Source organism: Monoraphidium neglectum (genome assembly GCF_000611645.1).
Source record: "Monoraphidium neglectum strain SAG 48.87 unplaced genomic scaffold scaffold00594, whole genome shotgun sequence".
NCBI lineage: Eukaryota > Viridiplantae > Chlorophyta > Chlorophyceae > Sphaeropleales > Selenastraceae > Monoraphidium > Monoraphidium neglectum.
Window position 1 is genome coordinate 863 of NW_014013034.1, and position 22,522 is coordinate 23,384.

Sequence of the window (22,522 nt, forward strand, 5' to 3'; positions counted from 1 at the left end):
GCCTTCTTGTACCGAGCGCACTAACTTTTGCGGCCGCGGGCGGCTGGCGAGAGTAAAGTGCGCGGTGGGGGTTCGTGCACCAAGCAACTCACGCAACCAACAAGGGGGTGCACTCCCTTACAGTGCTTGATCAAAAACATTCGCGCATAACTTTTCAGACCAAAACACGGACTCCTGCTCAACGGTGTCCTTTCCCGCGAGCAGCAGAATCACAGCAGGAGCAAGACGTGACACGCCCGCAAGCGCTTCTGCGCGACCCTAGGAGGCATGGAGGAGGACTCTGATGGCTTGGTGGCGCCACAGGCGGCTCCACAGGGGCCAGGGGCAGAGAGGTCGAGCCTGGCGCCATCGTCCTTCACCTGCAGCATCTGTATGGAGCTGCTCGTGGATCCTGTAGTCGGTGAGCACCTTTTTAGACATCTGCGAGGTGGTCCCGACACGCGTGCACAGCTCAGCGAGTCTGCCCCCGCAGTCGTTCTGAACACCGCCTACCCGCGGCCCCTCCACCCCGCAGGCAGCTGCGGGCACGACTTCTGCAAGCGCTGCATTGATCAGTGGCGAGGCTCGTGTCTGCGCAACGGGCGGTGCGTGCAGTGCCCAGTCTGCCGCACCCAGCTGCTGTCATCGCCGTGCCAGACCTTTGGTGAGTGCACGTGCTGCCCTCTCTTGCATGCCTGCATGCATGCATGCGACCACTGTAAAAGGCTGTTCAAGCAGTATAGATTGCGATCTGCCATAGTGCCGCAGCGCGTTGGTAGGCGGCTGTGGCGTCACGTCCATGGGCTGCGGTGCTCCGACCGCTGCCTTACTTCTTCCCTCCTTGGCCCCACCGCTGCTTTGCAATCTTGAAGGCGTTTGCATACGTCTGAGGGAGACCATTGAGAAGCTGTTCCCAGATCAGCTGGCAGCTCGCCGAGCGGAGGCTGAGCGGCAGGCCATCGCCGGCGGCGGCAGCTCTGCGGCAGCATACAGCAGCGCCGAGCAGCCACCCGCGGCGTCCTTCGCTCAGTTTGCACAGGCGATCCGGCAGCAGCAGGCCCTGCTTGGCCACGAGTACGAGCAGCAGCGGGCCAGCATGATACGTGACAGCATCGCGCTGCTCACGAGGCCGCCAGCCGTGCCGACCAGCAGCTCGGCCAGCACCACCAGCACATCTTCGCAGCTGGGCCAGCCACAGCAGCGCGCCGTGCCAGAGCGCCAGCAGTCCTCCCCGGGACAGCACCAGGTGTTCAGTGCGCACCAGCCACACCGGCCAGTTGCAGCATCTCTGCCGGCCGCCCAGGCCGCGGCAGCTGCGGCCGCTGCTGCCTCCGCGGCAGGGACTTTGTCCGACTGGCCGCCAACGACAGACATGCTGCAGCGGGCAGCAGCCGCCACCACGCCTGCATTTGAGCAGCAGCAGCAGCAGCAGCAGCAGCAGCAGCAGCAGCAGCAGTCGGCTCCAGCACCGCCTGCGCATGATCGCGAGATCATCCAGCAGCAGCAGCAGCTGCTCGGCTGGCTTGCAGGCATGGTCACTGGGGCTGCTACAGCCGGCGCCAACCTGCAGCCCGCGCCCGTCTCAACCCCCTCCGCGACTGGGCCGGGCGCAGCTGGCGCTGGCGCTGCTCTGGCCGCTGCAGCCTCCATTGCTGGGGTCGCAGGGCCTGGCGCCATGCCGCTCCTGTCCCTGCCAGAGGCCCAGCAGCTGCTGAGCAGCTGGGCGTGGCACGGCAGTGTGTTTGAGGCGGAGCTGCTGGTAATCTACACGGTCCTGCAGCACCGTCTGGCGGCGTGCGGCGAGTTGCTGCGCATGTGCAGTATGAACGACGGGAGCAATGGTGCCGCGGCAGCAGCGCTGCAGCAAGTGTTTGGGATGCAGCAGCTGCCAATCCCGTCTCTGCAGCAAGCGCAGCAGCAGCAGGCGCAGCAGCAGCAGGCGCAGCAGCAGCAGCAGGCGCAGCAGCAGGCTCAGGCGGTGGCTCAACAGCATGCACACGCGCAGCAGCAGGCGCAGCAGCAGGCGCAGTCTACTCCAGTCACGCCTCAGCACGCGCAGCAGGGTGGGCAGCAGCTGTGGTGGGGGTTCGATATGCAGCAGCAGCAGCAGCAGCAGCAGCAGCAGCAGCAGCAGCAGGTGCGCTATCAGCAGCATATGTGGATGCAGGCGCAGCAGCAGCTGGCTGCCGCCGCTGCCGCAGCGCAGCAGCACATGCAGCAGCAGGCTCCAGCTCAATCATCTATGGCGTTCCCGTTTTGGGGGCAGCCCCCGGTAGCAGCTGTGCAGCAGCCGCCGTGGTCTGCGCAGCTCATGAGCTCGTGGCCGGCCTCTGGGAATGGTCAAGGAGTGGAGCAGCCGCAGCAGAGCGAGTCGTCAGAGGGCGGGCTAACGACAAGCTCCACAGGTGCTGCGCTGCCTGTCTTTTGGCAGCAGGGCGGGGCTGCGCAGGGCCAGCCAGCGCAGCACCAGGGATCGATGGATTGGCAGGCGCACAGCGGTGGATGAACTGGGTTGGTGCGACGTGGTTCCTTGAGTGTGTTGACGTCGTCTGACACAACACCCCTGCCACCACGACAACCCTCTACTTGCTCGTCGTTGCGCTGCTGCCGACAGCGCCGCAAGCGCATAGACCAGGCGCACACGTCCGCGGTCGCTGCCATTTCCTGTGTATCAGAAGCGCCGCCCTTCTCTTTTGGCACACGCACGAAATCCGCTTGCAATGCCTGTTCGTACGTCTTCCATAATTATCGGCATGCACACAGATACGCACAACGGGACGGTGGATATGGACGAGGGGCTTTTGCCACTCGAATTGTCTTTGTTTGCTGCAGAGGCGCATCGGCGCGCTTGAATTATCGCGCGGCGCCGTGCATGGCCGCCGACAGTCTTGACGCAAGAGCGCCGTTGGAGGTCGGCAGGCCCCGGATTCCCCTTCACCCATGAATACTGCGTGCATTGTGCTCCAGCGCTGCGCCGCACGTCCTGCGATGGGTCGTCTGCGGGCCCGTCTCTGCTGGGCGTGCGCCAGCTTTTGACAGCATGCCGGCTGTTGCCGTCTTGCTCGTCCCTTCTACTTCCAGCCGTTTCAGGGCGCCCCGTATCATGCCAAGGGGCCCAATCACCGAGCGCGCGCCTTAACACAGCAGCGCGTCTTCCCTCTCCTGCGGTGGCTGGCGCCCTAGCGCCTCACAAGCCCCGCTGCGAGAAGGGGCATGTATGCATTTTCGGAACGACACCCAACCTCTACGACCTCTGATCCCCTCAGATGAATCCGCAGAAACCGAGTTCTTTAGTGCTCAATAGTTTGTGGATTGCTCGTTGTTTTTGTCCGTGCCCCCTCATCCCCCCTGGTCCAAGCCAGTGGTTGAGTTGTGGGTCCAAATCCCAATGGTGTGCGCTCCAATGCCACTGTACTTGTTTGCGACTTTATGCCCTCTTTGCTTCCGTCACCTGTTGCGCGCATGCACATGTCTGTGTTATCGGAGCATTTCCAGATCTCATCATGCTGCTGTTCCCCTTGGGACCAGCAGGTTCAGCAAGGCCAGCCATCTGAAGGCATCACTTCACATAACAGGATCTTGGAGGGCATGCTTTGCGTTGGTTTGTTTGCTGCCATGAGCTTGTCAGCAGCAGCTTGCGAGCTGCAGCCAGCAGCATAGTGCAATGCTGCCAAAGCGCCTCGCGCCGACAGCTGGGTGATGGCACAGGCAGGGTGATGGCTACAGTACTTGTCAGGTTCAAATGTGTCTTGGAGGTTGAGCTGCTCCTGCTGCACAGCCCATGCTTATGACGATACCCGTGAGCTTAGCGTATACTGTACCACAAATCAAACAGCGAATATCTGCATTCGTACTGTGCTTCACTTGCACGGGTGATCTGCCAAGTTGATGGTGTCTGCATGGTGATGGGATGAAATCTTCACCAGATGAGAGTCAGCCTTTGGTGGCAGATCAGAACGTACACGCCGACGGTCTTGGTGCAGCAGCAGCGAGAAGTGACAGACCCAGAAACGACAAACCCTTACCGTTGCCGCTAGTTTTAGGTGGGTGACCGCGTTTTGTTCATGCGCGGGAGTGTTTCGTGCGGGCCCTTGCGCATTTCAGCCTTTGGCGGGAATCAGCACACGCGCGATGTCAGCTTTGACGGGCTGAGCGCATTGCCTTTGCCCTCTCAGAACGACAATCTCTGACGCTCGCCTGCCGCTGGCACTGCAGCCTACTACACGGTCGCGTCTGGCAGCCTTCTAGTCATCAACAAAGTAGCTATTGTCGCGCTGCCGGCTCCAACCTTCGTGCTGCTCTGCCAGCTGCTCTTTTCGGCCGGTGCCGTCTTGATCGCCCATTGGGTCGGCGCCGTCGCCATAAGCAAGGCAACCGCCCGGCAGCTGCTACACTTCTTGCCGAATATCTTGGGGTTTGTGGGGACCATCTACGCCAACATCAAGGTGCGCGCGCACGGCACCACGTGACGTTCACAGTCCGATGCGACAGCCGGACGCTCGCTCTGGGGCATGCGAATACATCGCTGATGCGCCTCTGGAACGCCGTCCCGTTGCTGCTGCTCAGCGCCGGGGGCCCTGCCGGATACCGCTGCGGGCGCCGCAGGTCCTGCAGCACAGCAATGTGGAAACCTTCATCACCTTCCGCTGCAGCACGCCCCTGGTCCTCTCCTTCTTCGACTGGGCCCTCCTCGGCCGCAAGCTGCCGACGGCGCGATCCTGGGCGGCGCTCGCGGCGCTGCTGCTCTCGAGCGTTGGGTACGCGTGGTTCGACAAGGGTTTTGTCGTGGACGCGTACGCGTGGCTGTTTGTGTGGTACGTCTTCTTCACGTTTGAGGGCGTCTGGGTCAAGCACATGGTGAGGCAGGGCTGCCGGGGCAGGGGCAGGGGCGCCTGATGCAGCGTGTCCACACAGTGGCACGTTTTGACAGCCATTGGGATGGAGCGGCGCGCTGGCTGCCTGTTGGGACTGACAACCGATGTGGGTGCACGTGCTTTGCTGTGGCCGGGCCGTTGCGTAAGGGCCCGCAGTTTAGTGCTGCCTCTACCCTCCATGCCCTGCGCGTGCCGCCGCAGTGCGACACTGTCCCCATGTCCAATTTCGGGCGCGTGTACTACGCCAACCTCATGAGCAGTCCGGTGCTGGCCGCTGCGCTGCTGTTCGCCGAGAAAGAGCGTGCCCTGCTGGCCGGAGTCACCTGGGGCGTCAGGGTCTCCGGCCCCCTGGCCCTGTCGTGCATCATGGGCGTGGCGATGAGCCACGCGAGCTACCTGCTGCGGTCGCATGCGGCGGCGACGACGGCGGCGGTGGTGGGCATCGCGTGCAAGCTGCTGTCAGTGGTGCTGAACCTCGCGATCTGTGAGCAGCCCCTTCACGCTGCTTTGTTCCGCTGTGTGCCGGCTCTGTATGGGGTGGTGGGGTGGCTGTATGCAGGGCGTAGTGCTGAGCGTAGGCAGGCTTGGCTTTGGGGAGCGCGAGGGGAGCTAGAGTGCACTGTGACAGCCATTGGCGAACGAGCTGGCACGTGGCATACGGAGTGTGAGGCCTGTGGTCGCTGCAGGGCACGACGGAACCCCTTCACCAAATTCCCCTGTACGCAGGGGACCGGCACGCCGGCCCTTTGCAGCTGGGGTTTCTGCTGCTGGGCATTTTTGCAGCTGCCATGTACAGGTAAGTCGGCAAGGGAGTTGGCTTGCTTCTCTGCCGGGTGCATGGTGTAGTCCAAAGACAAGATCTCAGTCGGGCACAACGCTCCAAGGCGCCTGCTTGTGGCTGCCGGCGTGAGCCGGTTACTGTACCTCTTGTCATGCTGGTTTGTTCCTGCCTGCTGACTTGCGTGGTGACTTCTGCACACAACTTATGCCGCTGGGTGACGGCCTGCGCTCTCATTCCAGGCAGGCGCCGCTGCGGGAGGAGGCCAAGCTGCAGGCCAAGGCTTCAGGGACTGAGTCGGTGGAGAAGGGCAAGGACTGACGCTCGTTGGAATGTAGAATCATAGAACCCGCCTGACGACGTTGCTATGAATTTTGTGATATGGAACTGCTAATTGTTGATGACGCGACTGTGCACTCATTCGATACATGGCGCTGGAAAGGGCTGCTGTTCCAGCCACTCCTTGCGATCAGAACTAGACTCCCAATCATTGCGCTGACGTCACGTGACCGCTGGCGGTCGAGACCTTGGAAAGCACTGGGACCAGTTGCTTGTAAGCAACCTCACGAGCTTGACAGACGCCCTTCACGTCACCTGGCCGCTTTGGGGCCTCGCCAACGCTCCGGTCGCGCTGATCATCGCCGCCCTTTGTCAAAGCAGCATGACTCGGCTGCTCGGAGCAGCTGCCTGTGGGCATGATAGTGGCACCATACACGTTCATGCGCATCGTATGTACCAACACAAGTTCTTCCGACTGCTCGTTTCTTGCCTACAACGGCACTCATATCGCACTGCGAGGATGAATGCTGAAATTCTGGGCATGCGAGCCCACCATGCCAGCCATGCGGGCCAGCTGCAGGCGCGCTCGCGCGCTGGAGGCTTCCATCACGCGGTTTCATCATGTATACGGCTGGTTAGCGCTCGAGGTACCAGGGGTGATGCCAGCCCGCGCTCAGCACAGTTGGGTTCGCACACTCATGCATGCACGCCTCTCTCATGGAAGCGTACCGAAAAATCTGACAGAGTAAAGTTGCTAGATCCTGTCACGAGGCTAACTCAGTGGTGATGCCGTCTTGGGACAGCCCTGTTGGCGCCCCCGCCAGTCAGCAGCGCTGACGACGCTGCGCTGTGCTGCATGAGGGCCATCGATGCTGGAGACGGTGCCTCTCAACCACGCACCTGCTTGTCATGCGCGCCGAACTGCCATACGCCGCACCTCGCAGCCTCGGCTGCGCACAGCCGCTCCGGCGACAGCCCGCTCACAAGCAGCAAAGCAGCGGTGGTTGCCGCTGTGCCCGCACCTGCAGCGGCCGTGCCGGGGTTGATCCGGGTGCCGTCCTCGATACACGAGGTCGACAACGGGAAGATTCTAGGCTTTGGCGCTGATCTAGCAGAGGTCAGAGCGGCTTGGCTGACGGCGCTTGGTGACATGCTGCTGAACCTGCTCGACTACCCTAGGCGCGTTTGTCGGGCTCCCCGCTGCACCCCAGGGCAGCAGCCGCCACGGCCTGCTGGATCCTTGTGCTGCCATAAGTCGCTGCCAAGCAAAGCTGCATACTGACAAATTGTGTGCCGACGCGCCCCGCTGCGCTCAATCAGGATCACCCTGGTTTTGGTGACGAGGCATACAAGCAGCGGCGGGCGGCGATTGCGGACATCGCGCGGCGGCATGAGATGTGCGCGGGCGCGGGGGTGCGCTGTACAGAGTCCCCACTGCTGCAGTGTCATCCCAACGAATTGTCGCGGCGTTTCGCGCAGCAGTTTTGCAAGGCGAGTCGCCGCGTTTGCCCTTGCCCTCTGCACCCGCTATCGCTTCACAGCACCGTTTCCTTGACCACCCCCGCCTGCATCCCAGAGGCGACCCCATTCCTCGCATCGACTACACCCCGGACGAGGTCCGCGCGTGGGGCACGGCGCTGCGGGAGCTGAAGCTGCTGTTCCCCACCGCCGCGTGCCGCGAGTTCCTGCACACCTTCCCGATGTTCAGTTTCAGGCGAGCAGCTAGCCCTCACATCAACCCCGCGCACGCATGCGCCCCCCGCGCAACCCCGGCGGCGGCTTGTGCTGGGTGGGCTCGGCTTGCCCGGCGCGCCAATCGCAGCTGCGCGCGAGCGGCGCGCCCCGGGAACGCTGACCGCACCCTGAAAGCCCGGCCCAGGCAGCCGTCCCTTAGGAAAGCCCAGCCGCGCCCTGCGCGCCTGCTTGCATTGCGCGCACACTTTGATCAAGGCATTGCCACTCGCTTACTTGTGCTTTGTCGCATCACAATATTTCTGATGTTGCAGGGAGGACGAGATCCCTCAGCTGCAGGACATCTCGGACATTCTCACGGCCACCTCCGGCTGGAAGGTGCGCGGACGCCTCGCCCCCAGCCTGCCGTGCCGAGCGGCACCGCCCCGCGCCGCGCTGCATGCTTCGCTCCCCTTGCGCTGTCGTTCGGCGGCCCCGCTTGTTGTCAGCCTTATGGGCGTGTGAGCTCCCGTCGTGCGCCCGCTGTGTGGCCCCAGGTGCGGCCAGTGGCGGGGCTGATGCACCCCAGGGACTTCCTCAACGGCCTCGCATTCAAGTACTTTCATAGCACACAGGTGTGCTGCATCGTGCGCGGACCGGACCGCAGCCGCCGCAGCTTGTTGGAGTATGCCGGTCCCTGGCAGCTCTGGGAGCTACCAGCCTGTCTTGCGGTGCCTCCCCTCCGAAGCCCCCGCCCATGTATGCAAACGCCACGCCTGGTTGTTTGTGTCTTGCTCAATGCATCGGCATTGTTGCTTTGAGATTGCTCACCATCCTAATGCCATCCGCCCTGCGCACGGCCTGGCAGTACGTGCGGCACCACTCGCAGCCAAACTACACGCCAGAGCCCGATGTGGTGCACGAGGTGCGGGGGCACGCAGCTGACTGCGTGCCGAAACAACCACGGCGCGCGTGCGTATCTTGCATCACCCCTCACCGCGTTCCAGCGGCCAAGCGCCTGGGCCCTTGGCGGCTTCCGCCTCCCCTGCTGCTGACGCCTGATGTATAGCCACCAAATTGGTCTGCTCGTGTTTGTCCAAAGGAACACTCGCACGTTGCGCTCGCCAACCCGCGCGCAGCTCATCGGCCACGTGCCGATGCTGGCGGACCCGGATTTCGCGCGGATGGTGCAGGCCATCGGGGTGGCGTCCCTCGGGGCCGAGGAGAAGACGATCTGGCACCTGACTAAGGTCTACTGGTACACAGTAGAGTTTGGCGTCGTCCGCGAGGGCGGCGCGGTGAAGGCGTTTGGCGCCGGCGTGCTCAGCAGCTACGGCGAGCTTGACTGGATGGCGCGAGGCGGCGCCGAGCTGGCGCCGTTCGACCCTTACGCCAAGCAGCCCAAGATGAGGTGCGTGCGCGGCGCCGGGGGGCCTGCGGGCGGGTACGCGTGGCGTGGGTCCTTCTCGGCCGGCGGCAGTCTACTCCCCTTGCATCGGCACCTGCTGAGAGCTGTGCGTGAGGCTTCGACGAGCGCAGCTGGGCTCCTTGTTTGGGTTCGGCCGCGGTGATCCACGTGCCGTGTGTGCGGGCCCCGCATCCTCAATCCACTCCGCCCCGGCCGCATCTCCTCACCGACGACGCCCTCACCACCGCGACCGCCGTCACAGTTACAAGGACGGCTTTCAGCGCAAGTGAGCAGACTCGGAGCCGCTAGCGTGGCGGCGTCTGAGCCCGGTAATAGTGCTGCATGATGCTCGCTGGCGCCGGCAGGGGTGTCCCGGATAGAAGCATGCGTCGTGCTTGCCGCCCTGCAAACTCTGCTGCCTCGCCACGAATTTCTCTCCCCCTTGGTCAGGTACTTTGTTCTGGACAGCTTTCAGGAGGGTGCACGTCTGCTGCAGGTGGGAGGGTTTGGTGGCTGTTGATATTATGATAGAAATCTGCATGTTCGTTATCGGCAGAGGAGCCCTCCATGTATGCCGGCCCTTGCAAGGGGCAACTGGAAAGGAGTGGGTTCAAGTGCCCGCTGCTCTGAACCCCTCCACGTTGCCATCCCGCGCCTTGTACAGGATTATGCGCGCTCCCTGGCGCTGCCTGCTGACCTGCGGGGCAACCCTGCCCAGGCTTGAAGGGTGCTTGGCTGACCTGTGAACGATGTACACTAGGTTTGTCTGCAATGAGGGCTTGAGAGGCTTCTGAGAAGTCAAGCAGCCGCGAACGCTGAGGGCTTTGTATGCAAGCCCTTGTTTGTATTACCAGCAATCTGCTAAAGTTGAGAGCGCCTGATGCGCATTTCACCACCCCCGACACCTACACACGTGCCGCTCGTACGAGCGCACCATCCGCCCGCTGCAGAGCGGTAGTGTGACGCATATACCAACTTGCGTGGAGTGCTCGCCCTTGTGCACAACAGGCGTGCTGCAATCAGCTGCCGTTGCCTTCGCAACCTCTGTACCATTAAGAAAACAGCACCCTGTTGTGGACCTGCATCTGGTTGTGCACGGCAGCCTACATGCGCACACTCGTATGTCGCGCTTTATCCTTACAGCAAAGCTTCTGGACTGGGGGCATGTGCGCTGCAACATTTTGCGTGCTGCTGCCCAGGTCAAGCATGGTCAAACTCCGTGCTTTTGCTGGCGTGTTTGGGATAGAGAGGCTTGTCAGCATCGGCACATCTTTTGGTCCTGACTGCAGCGGTAACCATCATTGCAACTCGTTTTTGCTTCAAATTGTAGGGGCTGCCAAAGAAAGTGTCACACAGCATCAGCAGCAGCACCACTGCCCTCCAACTCCTATGCACCGCCATACTCATGACCGAGCGTCCAAAAGACCAAAGCCCCCTGGCCAGGATCAAAACACAGCGTTTTACTTGTGCAATGGCCTGCAAGGTGAACAGTGTGGTTGTACACCAGCTGCTCGCCTTCCTGGCGAGCTGTGCATTCGACTGACGGACGAGACAGTGTCGACGCAGCAGGTTCAACCGGCGTGAGACCGATCATTTCGGCATCACGCTCGAAATTTATGCATTGGCGTTCGTGACAGCCGGCCCCGTTAGCCAGTGCAGGGGGTTGCGAGACAGCAAGTAGACCTCCGCGGGCCGAATGGCGAGCCTTCTGAACCTTGCGCGGGGCATGGGGGTGAGCCGGGGATGCGTGGCAGCGCGCAGAGCGGTGCCAGGCGGGCGCACACTGGAGATCAGGCGCTCTGCGACAATCGCGAAGGTAGGTTGGCGAACCCCAGGCTAACGAGTGCCATGAAAATTTGATTGTTTTTTCAAGAAAATCAATGGGAGCCGGGGGTGCTTCATGGGGGTGCGAGCATGGCGCGGCGTGCGGCAGCACCGAGCCTGCTCACAGCGCTTGCACGGCCGTTCATGCCAATGCCATGCTTGAGTGGCAGCCACTTCACAGCCCATTGCAGTTCTTGATATTTTCTAGTGGATGATCATCTGTTTACTCGCTGCCAGGGCAAGCTGTGGCTCATTGAGCCTGCCACACCCAGTGGCAGGCGGGACCCCACCCCCGAGCGCTGACGGCCGCGCCTGCATGTCGGTTGACGCCCGCCTGCCCACACCCCCGCAAACCCCAGGCCAGCAGCGCCAAGTTCTTCGTGGGCGGCAACTGGAAGTGCAACGGCACCCACGCCAGCGTGGAGAAGCTCGTGGCGGATCTCAACGCCGGCGAGGTGCCCTCGGACATCGACGTCGTCGTCGCGCCGCCCTTCATCTACATCGACTGGGTCCGCGCCAACATCAAGAGCGCCTACAAGGTCGCGGCCCAGAACTGCTGGTCCAAGCCCGACGGCGCGTACACCGGAGAGATCAGCGCGGAGATGCTGAAGGACGCCGGCGTGCCGTGGGTCGTGACCGGCCACTCGGAGCGCCGCCTGCTGCTGGGGGAGTCCAGCGGCACCGTCGGCCTCAAGACCGCCCACGCGCTCGACGTGGGCCTGTCCGTGATCGCGTGCATCGGGGAGACGCTGGAGCAGCGCAACGCCGGCAACTTGTACACCACGATCGACCTCCAGCTGCAGCCGCTGTTTGAGAACGTGAAGGACTGGTCGCGCGTCGTGCTCGCGTACGAGCCCGTGTGGGCGATCGGCACCGGCGTCGTGGCCACGCCGGCGCAGGCGCAGGAGGTGCACGCGTACGTGCGCAAGGCGCTCACGGACCGCCTGGGCAAGACCGCGGCGCAGTCCATCCGCGTGATCTACGGCGGCAGCGTCACCGACGCAAACTGCAACGAGCTGGCCACCCAGGAGGACATTGACGGGTTCCTGGTGGGCGGCGCGTCGCTCAAGGGGGAGGCGTTCGTGCGCATCTGCAACGCGCGGGCGCCGGCGGCGGTGGGCAAGTAGAGGCGGGCAGCAGCCGCGGCGGCCGCAGCGGCGCGCCGTGCAGAGGATCAAGGCTGCAGAATCGGCTGCCAAGCGCACCCGCCTGCATGTGTGCGGTGTTTTTCCTGGGGCCTGGCATTTCCCTTCCACAGCCCCAGCAGCCGCCCCAGCTATTGTGCTTACAGGTGAAGAAATGGCACAGGGCTGGCCCTTTGGCTTTGCCAGCACATTGTCACTTGCTTGGATGGATTCACAACAGGCAAGCGTGGTCGCGCGTCCTGCTGCGCTTGCACCGCTCCACAGTTGCACATCCACCTTCTCCCAGCATCTGGGAGGTGACCACACTGACATGCTTGCGCTCCTGCTGTGCATCCACATGCATTTGGGTAGGCGTGACTGACGAGCAGCATCTGTAACCCAACCAGTAGACTCGCATGGTTTGTGGCACCCAGGTTGCAAGGCAGGCAAGTGCATGTGTATGTGTGAGGAGGGGGGGGGGTGCCACAGCAGTGGACCATCATGCTTGCATTGAGCGCGCCTGCATGGCACGGAAATGCACCATGAACAGCAAAAACAAGAGGATTCTCTTCATGACCAATTAGGCAGGCTCATCCAGTGCAAGCCGATCCGTAGCGGGACGGTGCCGCTCAAGAGCTGCTGGTGCTCTGGAGAAGAAGCATTGCAGCAGCGCGGCAGGTCACCGCACACAGGAAGGCTTTGCTGCCAATCCAGACTCGGCGCTCACCAGAGAATACAGCCTTGATTTTATAATTAATATCTGCTTTGTATCACGGCCGAGGAGTGCGTTCGGATTTTGATCTCGCTGCTCGAAGCCGTGCAGGGGCGGCCTTCTAGAGCTTATACAGGGAGAAAAGTACACAAGTACTGCCCGTGAAAATCATCTGTAAGGGCCGGCCGGCCCGCCCGGCAGCATGGCGGAGGATGAGGGACTGCAGCGCATGGCGGAGGTGCCCAGCCTGGGGCGCCCGATCAAGGGCGATGGCGACTTTGTCGCCCTCAACAAGATGTTGCGGGCGTGCTTTGTCTGCCGTCTTGTCAAGACGGAAAGACAGGTACGTGCACTGGCGAGCTGGGGTTCGGCTACAGGCGCAACAGGAGCGCGGCCACAGTTTGTTGCCGGGCGACAGCGTTAGGTGGCGCTCCGCCCAGAGCCTTCTTGCACACGCCACGGCCTCTTGCATTGTATGCAATCAAAATCCCTTCTCTATTCATGATGCGGGCTGTTTGCAGTTCATAGAGGCGGGCTGTGACAACTGCCGCTTCCTGCGGATGGAGGATGACCGCGATGCGGTGACCAACCTCACGACCCCCAACTTCACAGGGTGGGTGGCAGTCAGGTTGTTTTCTGATGCCGAAAGATGCTTCCCTGTTGGGGCGGCGCGCATGCCCGGCGGGATGGACGAGGCTGCGTGAGACGCCTGGATTGTGCAGCAGTGACAGCGGGCTGTTTCAGATCCGCTAGGAGCGGTGCTTCGAACGCGCATGGGCTCAGGGCCTGAACAGCCGCACCTGCCTGCCAGGCTGGGTGACGCGCGTTGCCAGCAGCTGCATCTGGGTGCTGTAGGTGGGCTCCACCAATGCCGCTGCCCCGCCCTCTTTGGCAGGATGATTGCTGTCATCAACCCCAAGAGCAGCTGGGCCACAAAGTGGGAGCGGCTAGGTGCGCCGTCAGCGGGGCCGTTGGCAGCGCCAGCAGAATCGCTGTCGCAGCAGCTGTGGGGAACGGATGGTTTATGTTGCGGCGGGCAGCCACATTCCTTGTGGGCTTCTCCATGGCAAAACACCTGCTGTTGTGTGCATGGGGCGGGTGCTGAGGCCGCTTGAGCAGTCAAATGTCTCTTAGGGCAACATGCAGCAGAGGCTTTGCGCGTTGCAGCGATTTGCTCCACTTACAGATGCCAAGTCTCTCACCTCGCCGCGCTGCGCCCCGGACATCTTACTTCAGACAAGGCCGTCCCGGGCTGCTACGCTCTGGCGGTCAACGAGGACCCCCCGCCGCGCTTGAGGGTGAGGGGACCCGGGAGCGGGGACCCAGCGGAGGCGTGTTTTTTACTTGTGAAGGCTGCGGGAGGTCAGGGCAGCCCTGCTATCATCACACACCCCTGCTTGTTGCCCGCTTTGCGTCGCTCCCGAGGACGAATCGCCGCCGGTTGCTTGTTAGGCAAGGCGCCCTGCATTGCAAATGGCCGTGTCGCTTGATCGTCGCACCTGTGCGCCGCGCGCTCACGCACAGGACATCATGGAAAACCGCAACATGCGCATGCCGGCGCGGCGGTGAGGCGGCGCCCAGGCCAGTGCTCAGGCCACAGAATCCCCATGAGACCACGGCTGATCTTCACACGAGGAAGTTCGCCGCAGCTGCGCGACCTGCGATAGCTTTAGCACCTCTTGAGTGCAATCCTGCTGCGCACACCGGATTTTGTAGGCCCAGATCCAGATTCCGCTGCGGGACATCTCTAAGTCTTGGGAAGCCCCCGTGTGTTGCACTCGGCCGGCCCTCACAGCAGCACCATGTAATCATATCTGCCTCCAAGTTGTGTGTATTGAAACTGGTGAAGGCACTGCACGCTCCGAAGGTTAGTGCAGTGGCTAGGCTCCAGGGGAGGGGCGCCGAAGGCGTTGGTGCTGCGGCAGCTGGCTAGCAGCCAAGGCCGCGGTGCTGCTCGAGGAGCAGCACCTGGCAGGCAGCTGGTGTCCCACCAGCTGCCCTTCGCCGTTGGCTCTTCTGAGGCGGGAGCAGCCACCCTCCAGTTTCGTTTCCTAGTGCTTAGCAGCACAAGTGGTTTTAGCCAGCTACCCGGCCCAATATATTTGCCGACCCGCGGACAAACACCGGTGCGCTGTGCGTCACCCGGGCGCGTAGCGCTTTCAGGGCCCATGCGCCGGGCAGCCGCGAAGGCCGCCCACCACAGACCACTTTCTCGCCGGCACTTGGCAGCGCACGCGGTTTGCACCAGATTTCAAAGGGGGTTGTGGGGCAGGGCGCTTTGGCTGCAGTGGGCTGCCGCGGCTTTGCCGCGGCGAGCGTTCTTTTCTCTTTGCCGCTGTAAAACATCGGCGGCCTCGGCTTTTTGGCTTGTCAGCTGTAGCAGCAGCCTCCCCTCCACTGAAGTTCCGTGTGTGGTAGTGCGGGTGGCATTGCACTTGGGACAATTGGCCGACCATGCAGCTCAGCCGCGTGAGCTGCGGTCAAGTACAACCAGATGTTTGGTCAGAGGGAAAAATCAAGCAAACAACGCTGTGTAAGTTGGTGGTAAAGGCCTGGGAAAGTGACATGCGGACGTCCGTCGGCAACCTGATGGACCGCTGGCGACTTGTGTCTTTGACCGCTGACGACATGTACAGCACCCGGTTCGCCTTCCATCTCTCCATCCCTGTCATTCTTGCGATGCTTAGATTGCTTCCGGCAGATGCAACCAGGCGCCAAGCGTCAGCAAGTCTTGTGCAATGACCAGGGTGGTGGCGTTGTGAGAGGACGGCACCGTGGCAACTACGATGTCTGATATGTGACTATTGCACCGACCCAGCATCATGAGAGGGGCCTCACGGTTGCGTCCTCACGAGGCAAGTTCAACATCACTCGGGGACAGCCAGCGCGCTGCGGCGGTCTGAAATAGGATGTGGGTGCACAAGGCTTGCGGTCACTAACCAAACGACATCCTTACCTCACCTGACGGTAGACCGTCCACCCCATGCCGCGCTGCACAGGCGGACGCTGCAATTGCTGCAGCGCGGTCGCCATCACCCCTGGCAAGGGCAGTGGAGCCCGTGCAGGTGGAGCCCAACCCCGAGCACCAGCTGCGCCTGGCATATCTGGGCGACGAGTGCTGCGCGGTGATCGATGCACTGAACGAGCTCACCGCTCTGCAGCTGGGCGGCCAAGCTGTGTTCGCCGGCGCTGCGACGGACCTGCAGCGGGGTGCCGATGCGCTGCGTATGCTGTCGGAGGCGCTGGTGCAGGGGCGGGAGGAGGGCGAGCAGCAGCCAGAACCAGCAGGTCGCATCCCCCTGGAAGAGGTGCGCGAAGCAAAAGCAATGGAGCAATCCGTTAGAAACACATTTGCATTCACGGTCTACTGTGCGCAACATTTGCAGATGCCATGAGCTACCCCCATGGGCACATGTTCCCTGCTGCAGCCCCTCCCAGGGCGATCACGGCAGCAGCGCCCCGGCCTCCCTGAACGTGGTGGTCCTGCTGGCAACCAATGCTGCAGGCCCTCCAAGAGGCGGACTCAGTGCTGTGCACGCTGGGGGCCTTGCAAATGGAGGACCAGCAGCGGCTCATCGCGCGGACGAGCCGGGCGCTGAGGGCGATGCACGTGCAGCTGCTGAGGGCCCCGGGGCCGCAGGCGCTGGCGGGAGGCGCCTGTTTCAAGGCAACAATTGAGGTGGGAGGGGTTTGCATGGTGGGCTGTGTGGCTGGTGGGTGAGCGTTGTATAAACAGCGATAAATCAACAGCGTTCATGAAATGCATTGTTCATTACAACCCCAGCTGCCATGTGCAAACATTACGCGCATAAACCTCCTGCTAATGTCAATACCCTTCAGGCCCAGCAGTCGTGGCGCTCCGTCGCAACGGCGTGCCGCGAGAGCAGCGCCACGGTCAGCGAATGTGTATCCGGCCTGGGGCTTGCGCTGAGCAAGCTTGGCTCGTCCAGGCAGCAGCTACTGGACGGCGGCTTGGAAGCAGACGCTGTTGATGAGGTGCGTGTGCGACAGAATTGATGCAAGCGATCCGCCACGCCACATGGAGGCCAATGAGGGGCATTTTTTTCTGCTTGCAGTCAATGCAAGCAGCATCGCACAACGATTGTCGTCCCAACGCCGCAGATGGGCCGCGCCCACTGCCTTTGCTGTCTTTGCAGGGTGATCGCTGGGTCGCCGCGTGCATAGGGGCCCTGCAGCAGTACGCCAGCCAAGGGGAGCAGGCGGCCGCGCTGGAGCAGATCGCTGCCAGGCTGGGCGCGCTGCAAGAGGGCCTGAAGGGCAAGTTTGGTGGAGGCTCAGGGCAGCCGCAAACACCAGAGCCCCCCACCCACCAGCGGCAGCAGCAACAGCAGCAGCAGCCGCAGGAGCAGGAGCAGCCGAATGAGCAGCTTCAAGAGCAGCAGCAGCCGCGCGGTCAGCAGCAGTCGGTGCTGCAGCAGTCGCAGCAGCCGCATCTGGAGCAGCCGCAGCAGCCGCAGTCCGAACAGGGTCAGCTGAGACAGCTGGTATGCGCGCAGCAGCCCCAGCAGCAGGAAGAGCAGCGACCAGGACAGTGGCAGCAGCAGCTTGAACACCAGCACGCGCAGCAACCAGAGCAGCAGCAGCAGCAGCAGCTGCTGCTGCAGGCGCCGACATCAACAGGCACAGCTTCGGCTTCCCAATCACAGGCGGCATCGTCTGAAATCGATCGCCACCGCTCAGTGTCGGCGCCCGGCCAGCTGCCCGGCGCGGCGCAGCACGCAGAGGTGGCGCTCGATGAGTCTGGGGGTGTGCGGCTGAGGTGGCTTAGTGAGGTTGCCGCGTATTCAACCAGCGCCTGTGAGCGCGGCCCCCTTGGAGAGGACGACAGGGCAGCGGCTGCCAGCAATCCGGAGCTGCCAGCAGACATGACCCAGCCGCCTACGGCCGACGGGGCGGCTGCGAGCGGTGCAGAGGCTCCGAGCGGCGCCTGCGGGGCCGGCGGCGCGCCGCGGCATGTCGGTGACGACGGCACCAGCGGCGGCCACGCAGGGCAGGCCGACACGGCTGCGGGCGCAGGGGGTGCGCTGCAGGCGCCTGCGGCGGCGGACCGGCTTGCTGAGGCGGTCCGCGCAGGCCGCGAAGCCTTGGAGGAGCTGCGCCGCTCCCTTTCGCCACGCCCCCCGTCCCAATCCAGCACGGCCCCCAGCTGCGGCCCCGACGCTGGCCCCGCCTCCCCGTCCGCCGCGCGCTCGCCGGCGCCGTCGCCGCTCGGGCGGCGCGGCGGCGGCGGGGCCGGCGGCGACAGCACGCCTGGCTCGGCGATGGAGCCGCTTGCGGCGCTGCTGGACGATCTCGTGGTGCAGTGCGGCTCCCTGCAAAAGGAAATGATGGCGCTGCGGCGCGAGGCACTGGACGGCGGCGGCTCGGACAGCGGCAGCGGCGGGCGCGCGCAGGGGGACGGCGGCGCGCCGCGCGCGGCGGGCGCGGGCGTTGGTGGCGGCGGCGGGAGGGGGCCGCGCAACCTGCTGGGCGACTTTGAGGGGCGCGGCTTGCGGTCTCCAGGGCGGGGTCGGTCGTACACGCGCTATGACAACCCGTTGGCTCTGGCGGCGCCCGAGGACGACCCGGCGGGCAGCGGCGGCGGCGAGGGCGAGCGCGAGGAGGCCGCGGCGGCGCCGCAGGCGGCGAGCGAGCCGGCGTCGCCGACGCGGCTGGGGCCGGACGCCGCGGCAGACGAGCGGGAGTCGCAGAACACCGCCCGGCGCAGCAGCGGCGGCGGGGGCGCCGCGGCGGTGGGCGCGGCCGTGGGCATGCGGGCGGCGGCTGGCGCGGCGTCCCCACCGCTGGATGCGCAAGGCAGCGTGGCCGGTCGGCGAGGCGCCGGCGCCGAAGCCAGAGGCTCCCCTACGGCGGCTCTGCAGGCGGCACCCCTTGCACCAGGCTCGCCGCCGCCGCCGCCCGCGCGCGTGGCGGAGCTTTTTGACGCGCTGGCCGTCGTGCACGCGCGCTGCCCCGCCGCGCTGCGCGAGCTGCCGCGCTTCGAGGCGCTGAGCGGCCCCGACCTGCGCGCGTGGCTGGCGGCGGGCGCGGAGTGCGGGCGCGCGGCGGCGGCCATAGGCGGCGCGGTGCGGGATATCACGCAGGCCCTACAGCGGGAGTTAGAGAGGCGGCAGGCGAGCGTCAAGGGTCGGGTTGATGATGCAGGGCGTCGGGGAGGTGTTGCAGGGTGTCGTGGCGTGTCGCGGGTTGGTGCATGTGAGTGCACGCGAAACATGATCTGGTGCGGTGTTACGCGCGCAGATGAATGCCAGGAATCGCCGTCTGCCGTGCGCCTCCGTGCCTGCCGCTGCATGATCTCCGCCCCCTAACCCCATGCCCCGCGCCGCGGCCGACCCTGCTCTCCGCACCCCAGGAAGCCGACGGCCGCGCCGGCGATGCCCTGGGCGCCGCCAACGACCGCGAGGCGGGGCCCGAGTCCCTAGCCTTGAGCCCCAACGCGCCCGCATCCCCTGGTTCGTGGCGCATCCCAGCGGTATACACCCCCGGCCGCCAGGTAGACAGTGACCCGGCGGCACCCGCGCCCGAGGCTCGCCCCTCACCGGGCCCGCCCGCCGTCGGCGCGCCTGGCAGCGGGGCGAGCGCCGACAGCAGCGGCAGCGGCGCTGCCGGCAGCGGCGGCGCTCGGTACGCGGGTGTGCAGGCGCCGCCCGTGTTTGAGGGTGCGTCTGGGTCTCACGGGCCTCAACTGCTGAAGCGGCGCGCCCAGCATGCCGGCCGGGGCCGCGGCAGCTTGCTAGTTGAGGTGCCTGACAGCGCAGGGGGCTCTGCGCAACCGGAAGGCGGTGCGAGCAGCAGGGGAAGCAATAGCAGCAGCTGCGGCGGCGGCAGCAGCGAGGGAAGGTTAGGTGGCGCGTCGCCGCAAGCGGCGGCGCTGTCGCAGCAGCAGCAGCAGCAGCAGCAGCAGCAGCTGCAGCAGGCCGAGGAGGCCGAGGCGCGAGAGCGTCAGCACACGCAGCAGGAGGCGAGGCTGCGCGCTGAGCTGGCGGAGGCGCGCGGCCAGCTGGAGGCCACCCAGCTGCAGCTGCGGCGCGCGCTGTACCGCGAGTCCCTCCCCTCCTCGGCCCGCCGCCGCAGCGGCTCGCTCACAGGCGCCCCGCCCCTCTGCGCGGAGCAGCCCCTGCTGGCGCCCGGCGGCGCCATTCTGGAGGAGAATTTCGGCAGCAGCGGCGGTGGTGTCGGCGGCTGCGGGGCTGACAGTGATGAGGGAGAGGATCCGCTGCGCCTGCAGCAGTCTGTCATCGAGGTGCTGCAGCAGCAGGTCAGCGCCGCGCAGGCGCTCGCGCTCGAGCGCGGCGGGGAGGTGCGGCGGCTGGAGCGCCAGGTCAGCGAGCTGGGCGGGATCGTGGTGGCCGCGGAGCGCGCGATAAGCGGCGCGCTGGGCGCAGAGCCGCGGGCGGGCGCTGTTGGGGCGGGCGCGGGTGCCGGAGGGCTTCGGGCAGAGGGGCCGGGCGGCGGCGGCGATGGGGCGGCGATCTCGCGCGGCACCGCCGGGTATGAGCGACCGCACAGCGGAAACAACAGCAGCAGAAGCAGCAGAAGCAGCAGCGGCAGCAGCAGCAGCAGCAGCAGCAGCAATAGCAGCGGCGGCAGTAGCAGCGGCGACAGCTCGCAGATCTCTGGGCGCTCGCAGAGCCCAGAGCGCGGACGCACGCGGCAACAGCGGCGGCGGCGGCGCCAGCTGGGGTCGCAAGCAGCAGGCGCGGGCGCGGCCGGGGCCGAAGCCGGGTCAGTGGAGCTGGAAATTGAGTCTTCTCCAGACAGGGCCGTCCCCTTGCTGGGGCGCAACCCCCGGTACTCAGACGCCACAGAGCACTGCAGCAGCGCTGCGGCCGCGGCCGCGCCGGCCACGGGCGCCCTTCCAACTGCGGCGGCCGCGGCGATGCCGGCGTCGCCGCTCGCCGCCGCCCGCGCCGCGGCCGCGGCCGCGTCGCCGCTTAGCCGCTCCCCCTCTCCGACGCGCCTTGCGCTCGAGGCACGCCTGACGCAGCAGGGCAGCGCCGCGCAGTCGCGCCTGCGCGCGCTGCTGGCGGCGGGCGGGCTGCCACGGCCGGGCGGCGCGGGGGCGGCCGGGCGGCGGCTGGCGATTGTCGGGACCGTCCGCGATGATGGGGTCGTCACTCTTGAGCCCGTGGCTGACGCCGAGGCGGGCGGCGCCGCGCCGCAGCCGCAGCCGCAGCTGCCGGCCGGGCAGGGGCGTCCGCAGTACGTGCGCTTGGTGGAGGAGCCGGCGGGGCCGGAGGCGGCGGCGGCCGGCGCCACTGCTGCGCACGTGGTGTGGCCGGCTCGGGAGGAGTACGAGGCCGAGGTTGCGCGGCTGAGGGGGGAGCTCGAGGCGGCGCAGCTGCGGGTGCAGACGGGGCGCGCGGATTACGACCTGCTGAAGCGGGAGCTGGAAGCCCAGGAGGCACAGGTGCGTGCGAGATCTGGATCTGCCAATGGTTGAAGGTGGCGGGGGGTTGAGGGGTGGGCCCGCAGCATGTCTGGAAGGTACGGACCCCAAGTCCAGTCAAGTGGAAGGTTCGGAACCAGCTGCATAGGGATGTGAAACTGCGTGCTGTCCCTCGTGGCAAAGGCCTATGCAAGGCAATTTTAAGGGCATGGCTGCTTGGCAGGCCAAGGCAGCCGGCCTAGCCGCAACCTGATGGCTGGCCAAGACGCCAAAAACATGTACCCATGGCAGCAGGGTTCGGCATACGCGTCGCAGCACGAATATCCATCCCGCTTCCCTCCCCTCGTGCCAAAAAGACACACAACAAACAACTGCGCGATCGCTGGTGACGCCGCCGCAGATGCCCCAAGTGATACGGGAGCTGCAAGAGCAGCAGATGCGCGTCCAGGCACTGCAGCACAAGGTGCAGGCCAAGGACTCGCGGCTCGCGGCTCTGCAGCAGGCGCTGGACACAGCGCGCGGGCCCGCTCCGACGGCGGGCTCGCCGCCGGAGCGCTCGCAGCGGCTCGAGGCCGCGGCGCAAACCGAGGCCGCGGTGGCGTCGGCGACGGCGGCGGGGGATGTGGGTACGGCAGGGGGGGAGACGGGGGAGTGGCTGCTTGCGGAGCGGCTCTCGCAGCTTGAGCGCGAGAGCGCCGCGTGGGCAGTGGAGCGGGCGGCTCTGGAGGAGCGGGTCAGGACGCTCTCCCAGGAGCAGCGGCTGCAGCTGCTGCCGCCCGAGCAGCCGGAGCAGCGGCAGCTGAGGAGCCGCTCGGCCGAGGTGGCTGCAGATGACGCGGCCCTGGGGGAGCAGGTGGGGCAGCGTGGTGGATAGCGTGGGGCGCGCGGCCGCCGTTGCGGGGGTGTGTCCCGGGAACCTGACGGTCGCGGGGCCGCAGGTAGAGATCGGTGCGGGAATTGTCCCTGGTGTCATGCAGCCTTGGAGAATGTACGCACACAAGGGCAGGACCAAGCAGTAGGGCAGTCCGTGCGGTCGAGTTCGCGACAGCGACCAGACGCCTCGGCATGGCGGCAGCTTTGCCGCATCGCGCCATCTGGTGTCCCGTTCCCTCACCCTTGACCTTCCCCTTTTACACACACACACGCGCGCGCGCGCGCGCACGCTCACTCACACACCAACACCCACAGGACCATCAGGGATGCCTATCAGCCAAGAGCTCTGCGTCTGCTGGCGACGACCAGCCGCCCCCGCAGGCCGCATGGCTCCCGGGCCCTTGCGCCGCGCCGCAGCCGCAACACCCGAACAGTGCGGGCGATGGCGAGGCCGCGAGCCTGGACCACGAGCCCGCCACGCACGACTTTGAGGCAGAGGGCGCAGCGTCGGACGGGCCTTTGATATGGGATGTGGAGGCTGCGATGGTTGTGCCCTGCGGCGGGAGCGCCGGCGGCGCCGGGCCCGGGGC

At 65.2% G+C, this 22,522-nt stretch overlaps 4 protein-coding genes across 4 annotated transcripts; all 4 read left to right on the forward strand.

Moving 5' to 3' along the window:
- Positions 1-267: 267 nt before the first annotated feature.
- Positions 268-5,952, forward strand: MNEG_4319 (hypothetical protein; the record flags this gene model as incomplete). The annotated part of the gene is made up of 8 exons (XM_014047201.1): positions 268-400; positions 515-643; positions 852-2,384; positions 4,195-4,424; positions 4,585-4,836; positions 5,055-5,337; positions 5,580-5,643; positions 5,874-5,952. 8 exons carry the CDS (start codon positions 268-270, stop codon positions 5,950-5,952), a joined length of 2,703 nt encoding a protein of 900 aa, XP_013902655.1.
- A 744-nt stretch (positions 5,953-6,696) lies between these two features.
- Positions 6,697-9,279, forward strand: MNEG_4320 (phenylalanine-4-hydroxylase; the record flags this gene model as incomplete). The annotated part of the gene is made up of 9 exons (XM_014047202.1): positions 6,697-6,733; positions 6,855-7,027; positions 7,231-7,307; positions 7,487-7,612; positions 7,917-7,980; positions 8,139-8,216; positions 8,450-8,506; positions 8,721-8,992; positions 9,252-9,279. 9 exons carry the CDS (start codon positions 6,697-6,699, stop codon positions 9,277-9,279), a joined length of 912 nt encoding a protein of 303 aa, XP_013902656.1.
- Positions 9,280-10,685: 1,406 nt separating this feature from the next.
- MNEG_4321 (triosephosphate isomerase (TIM)) lies at positions 10,686-11,940 on the forward strand (the record flags this gene model as incomplete). Its single annotated transcript, XM_014047203.1, has 2 exons — positions 10,686-10,721; positions 11,173-11,940. The coding sequence occupies 2 exons, from the start codon at positions 10,686-10,688 to the stop codon at positions 11,938-11,940; spliced, it is 804 nt and encodes a 267-aa protein (XP_013902657.1).
- Positions 11,941-12,851: 911 nt separating this feature from the next.
- Positions 12,852-21,933, forward strand: MNEG_4322 (putative Transcription elongation factor SPT4; the record flags this gene model as incomplete). Its single annotated transcript, XM_014047204.1, has 11 exons — positions 12,852-12,992; positions 13,171-13,262; positions 13,545-13,600; positions 13,886-13,947; positions 15,649-15,957; positions 16,155-16,328; positions 16,490-16,645; positions 16,807-17,126; positions 17,805-18,735; positions 19,023-21,080; positions 21,460-21,933. The coding sequence occupies 11 exons, from the start codon at positions 12,852-12,854 to the stop codon at positions 21,931-21,933; spliced, it is 4,773 nt and encodes a 1,590-aa protein (XP_013902658.1).
- Positions 21,934-22,522: the final 589 nt, after the last annotated feature.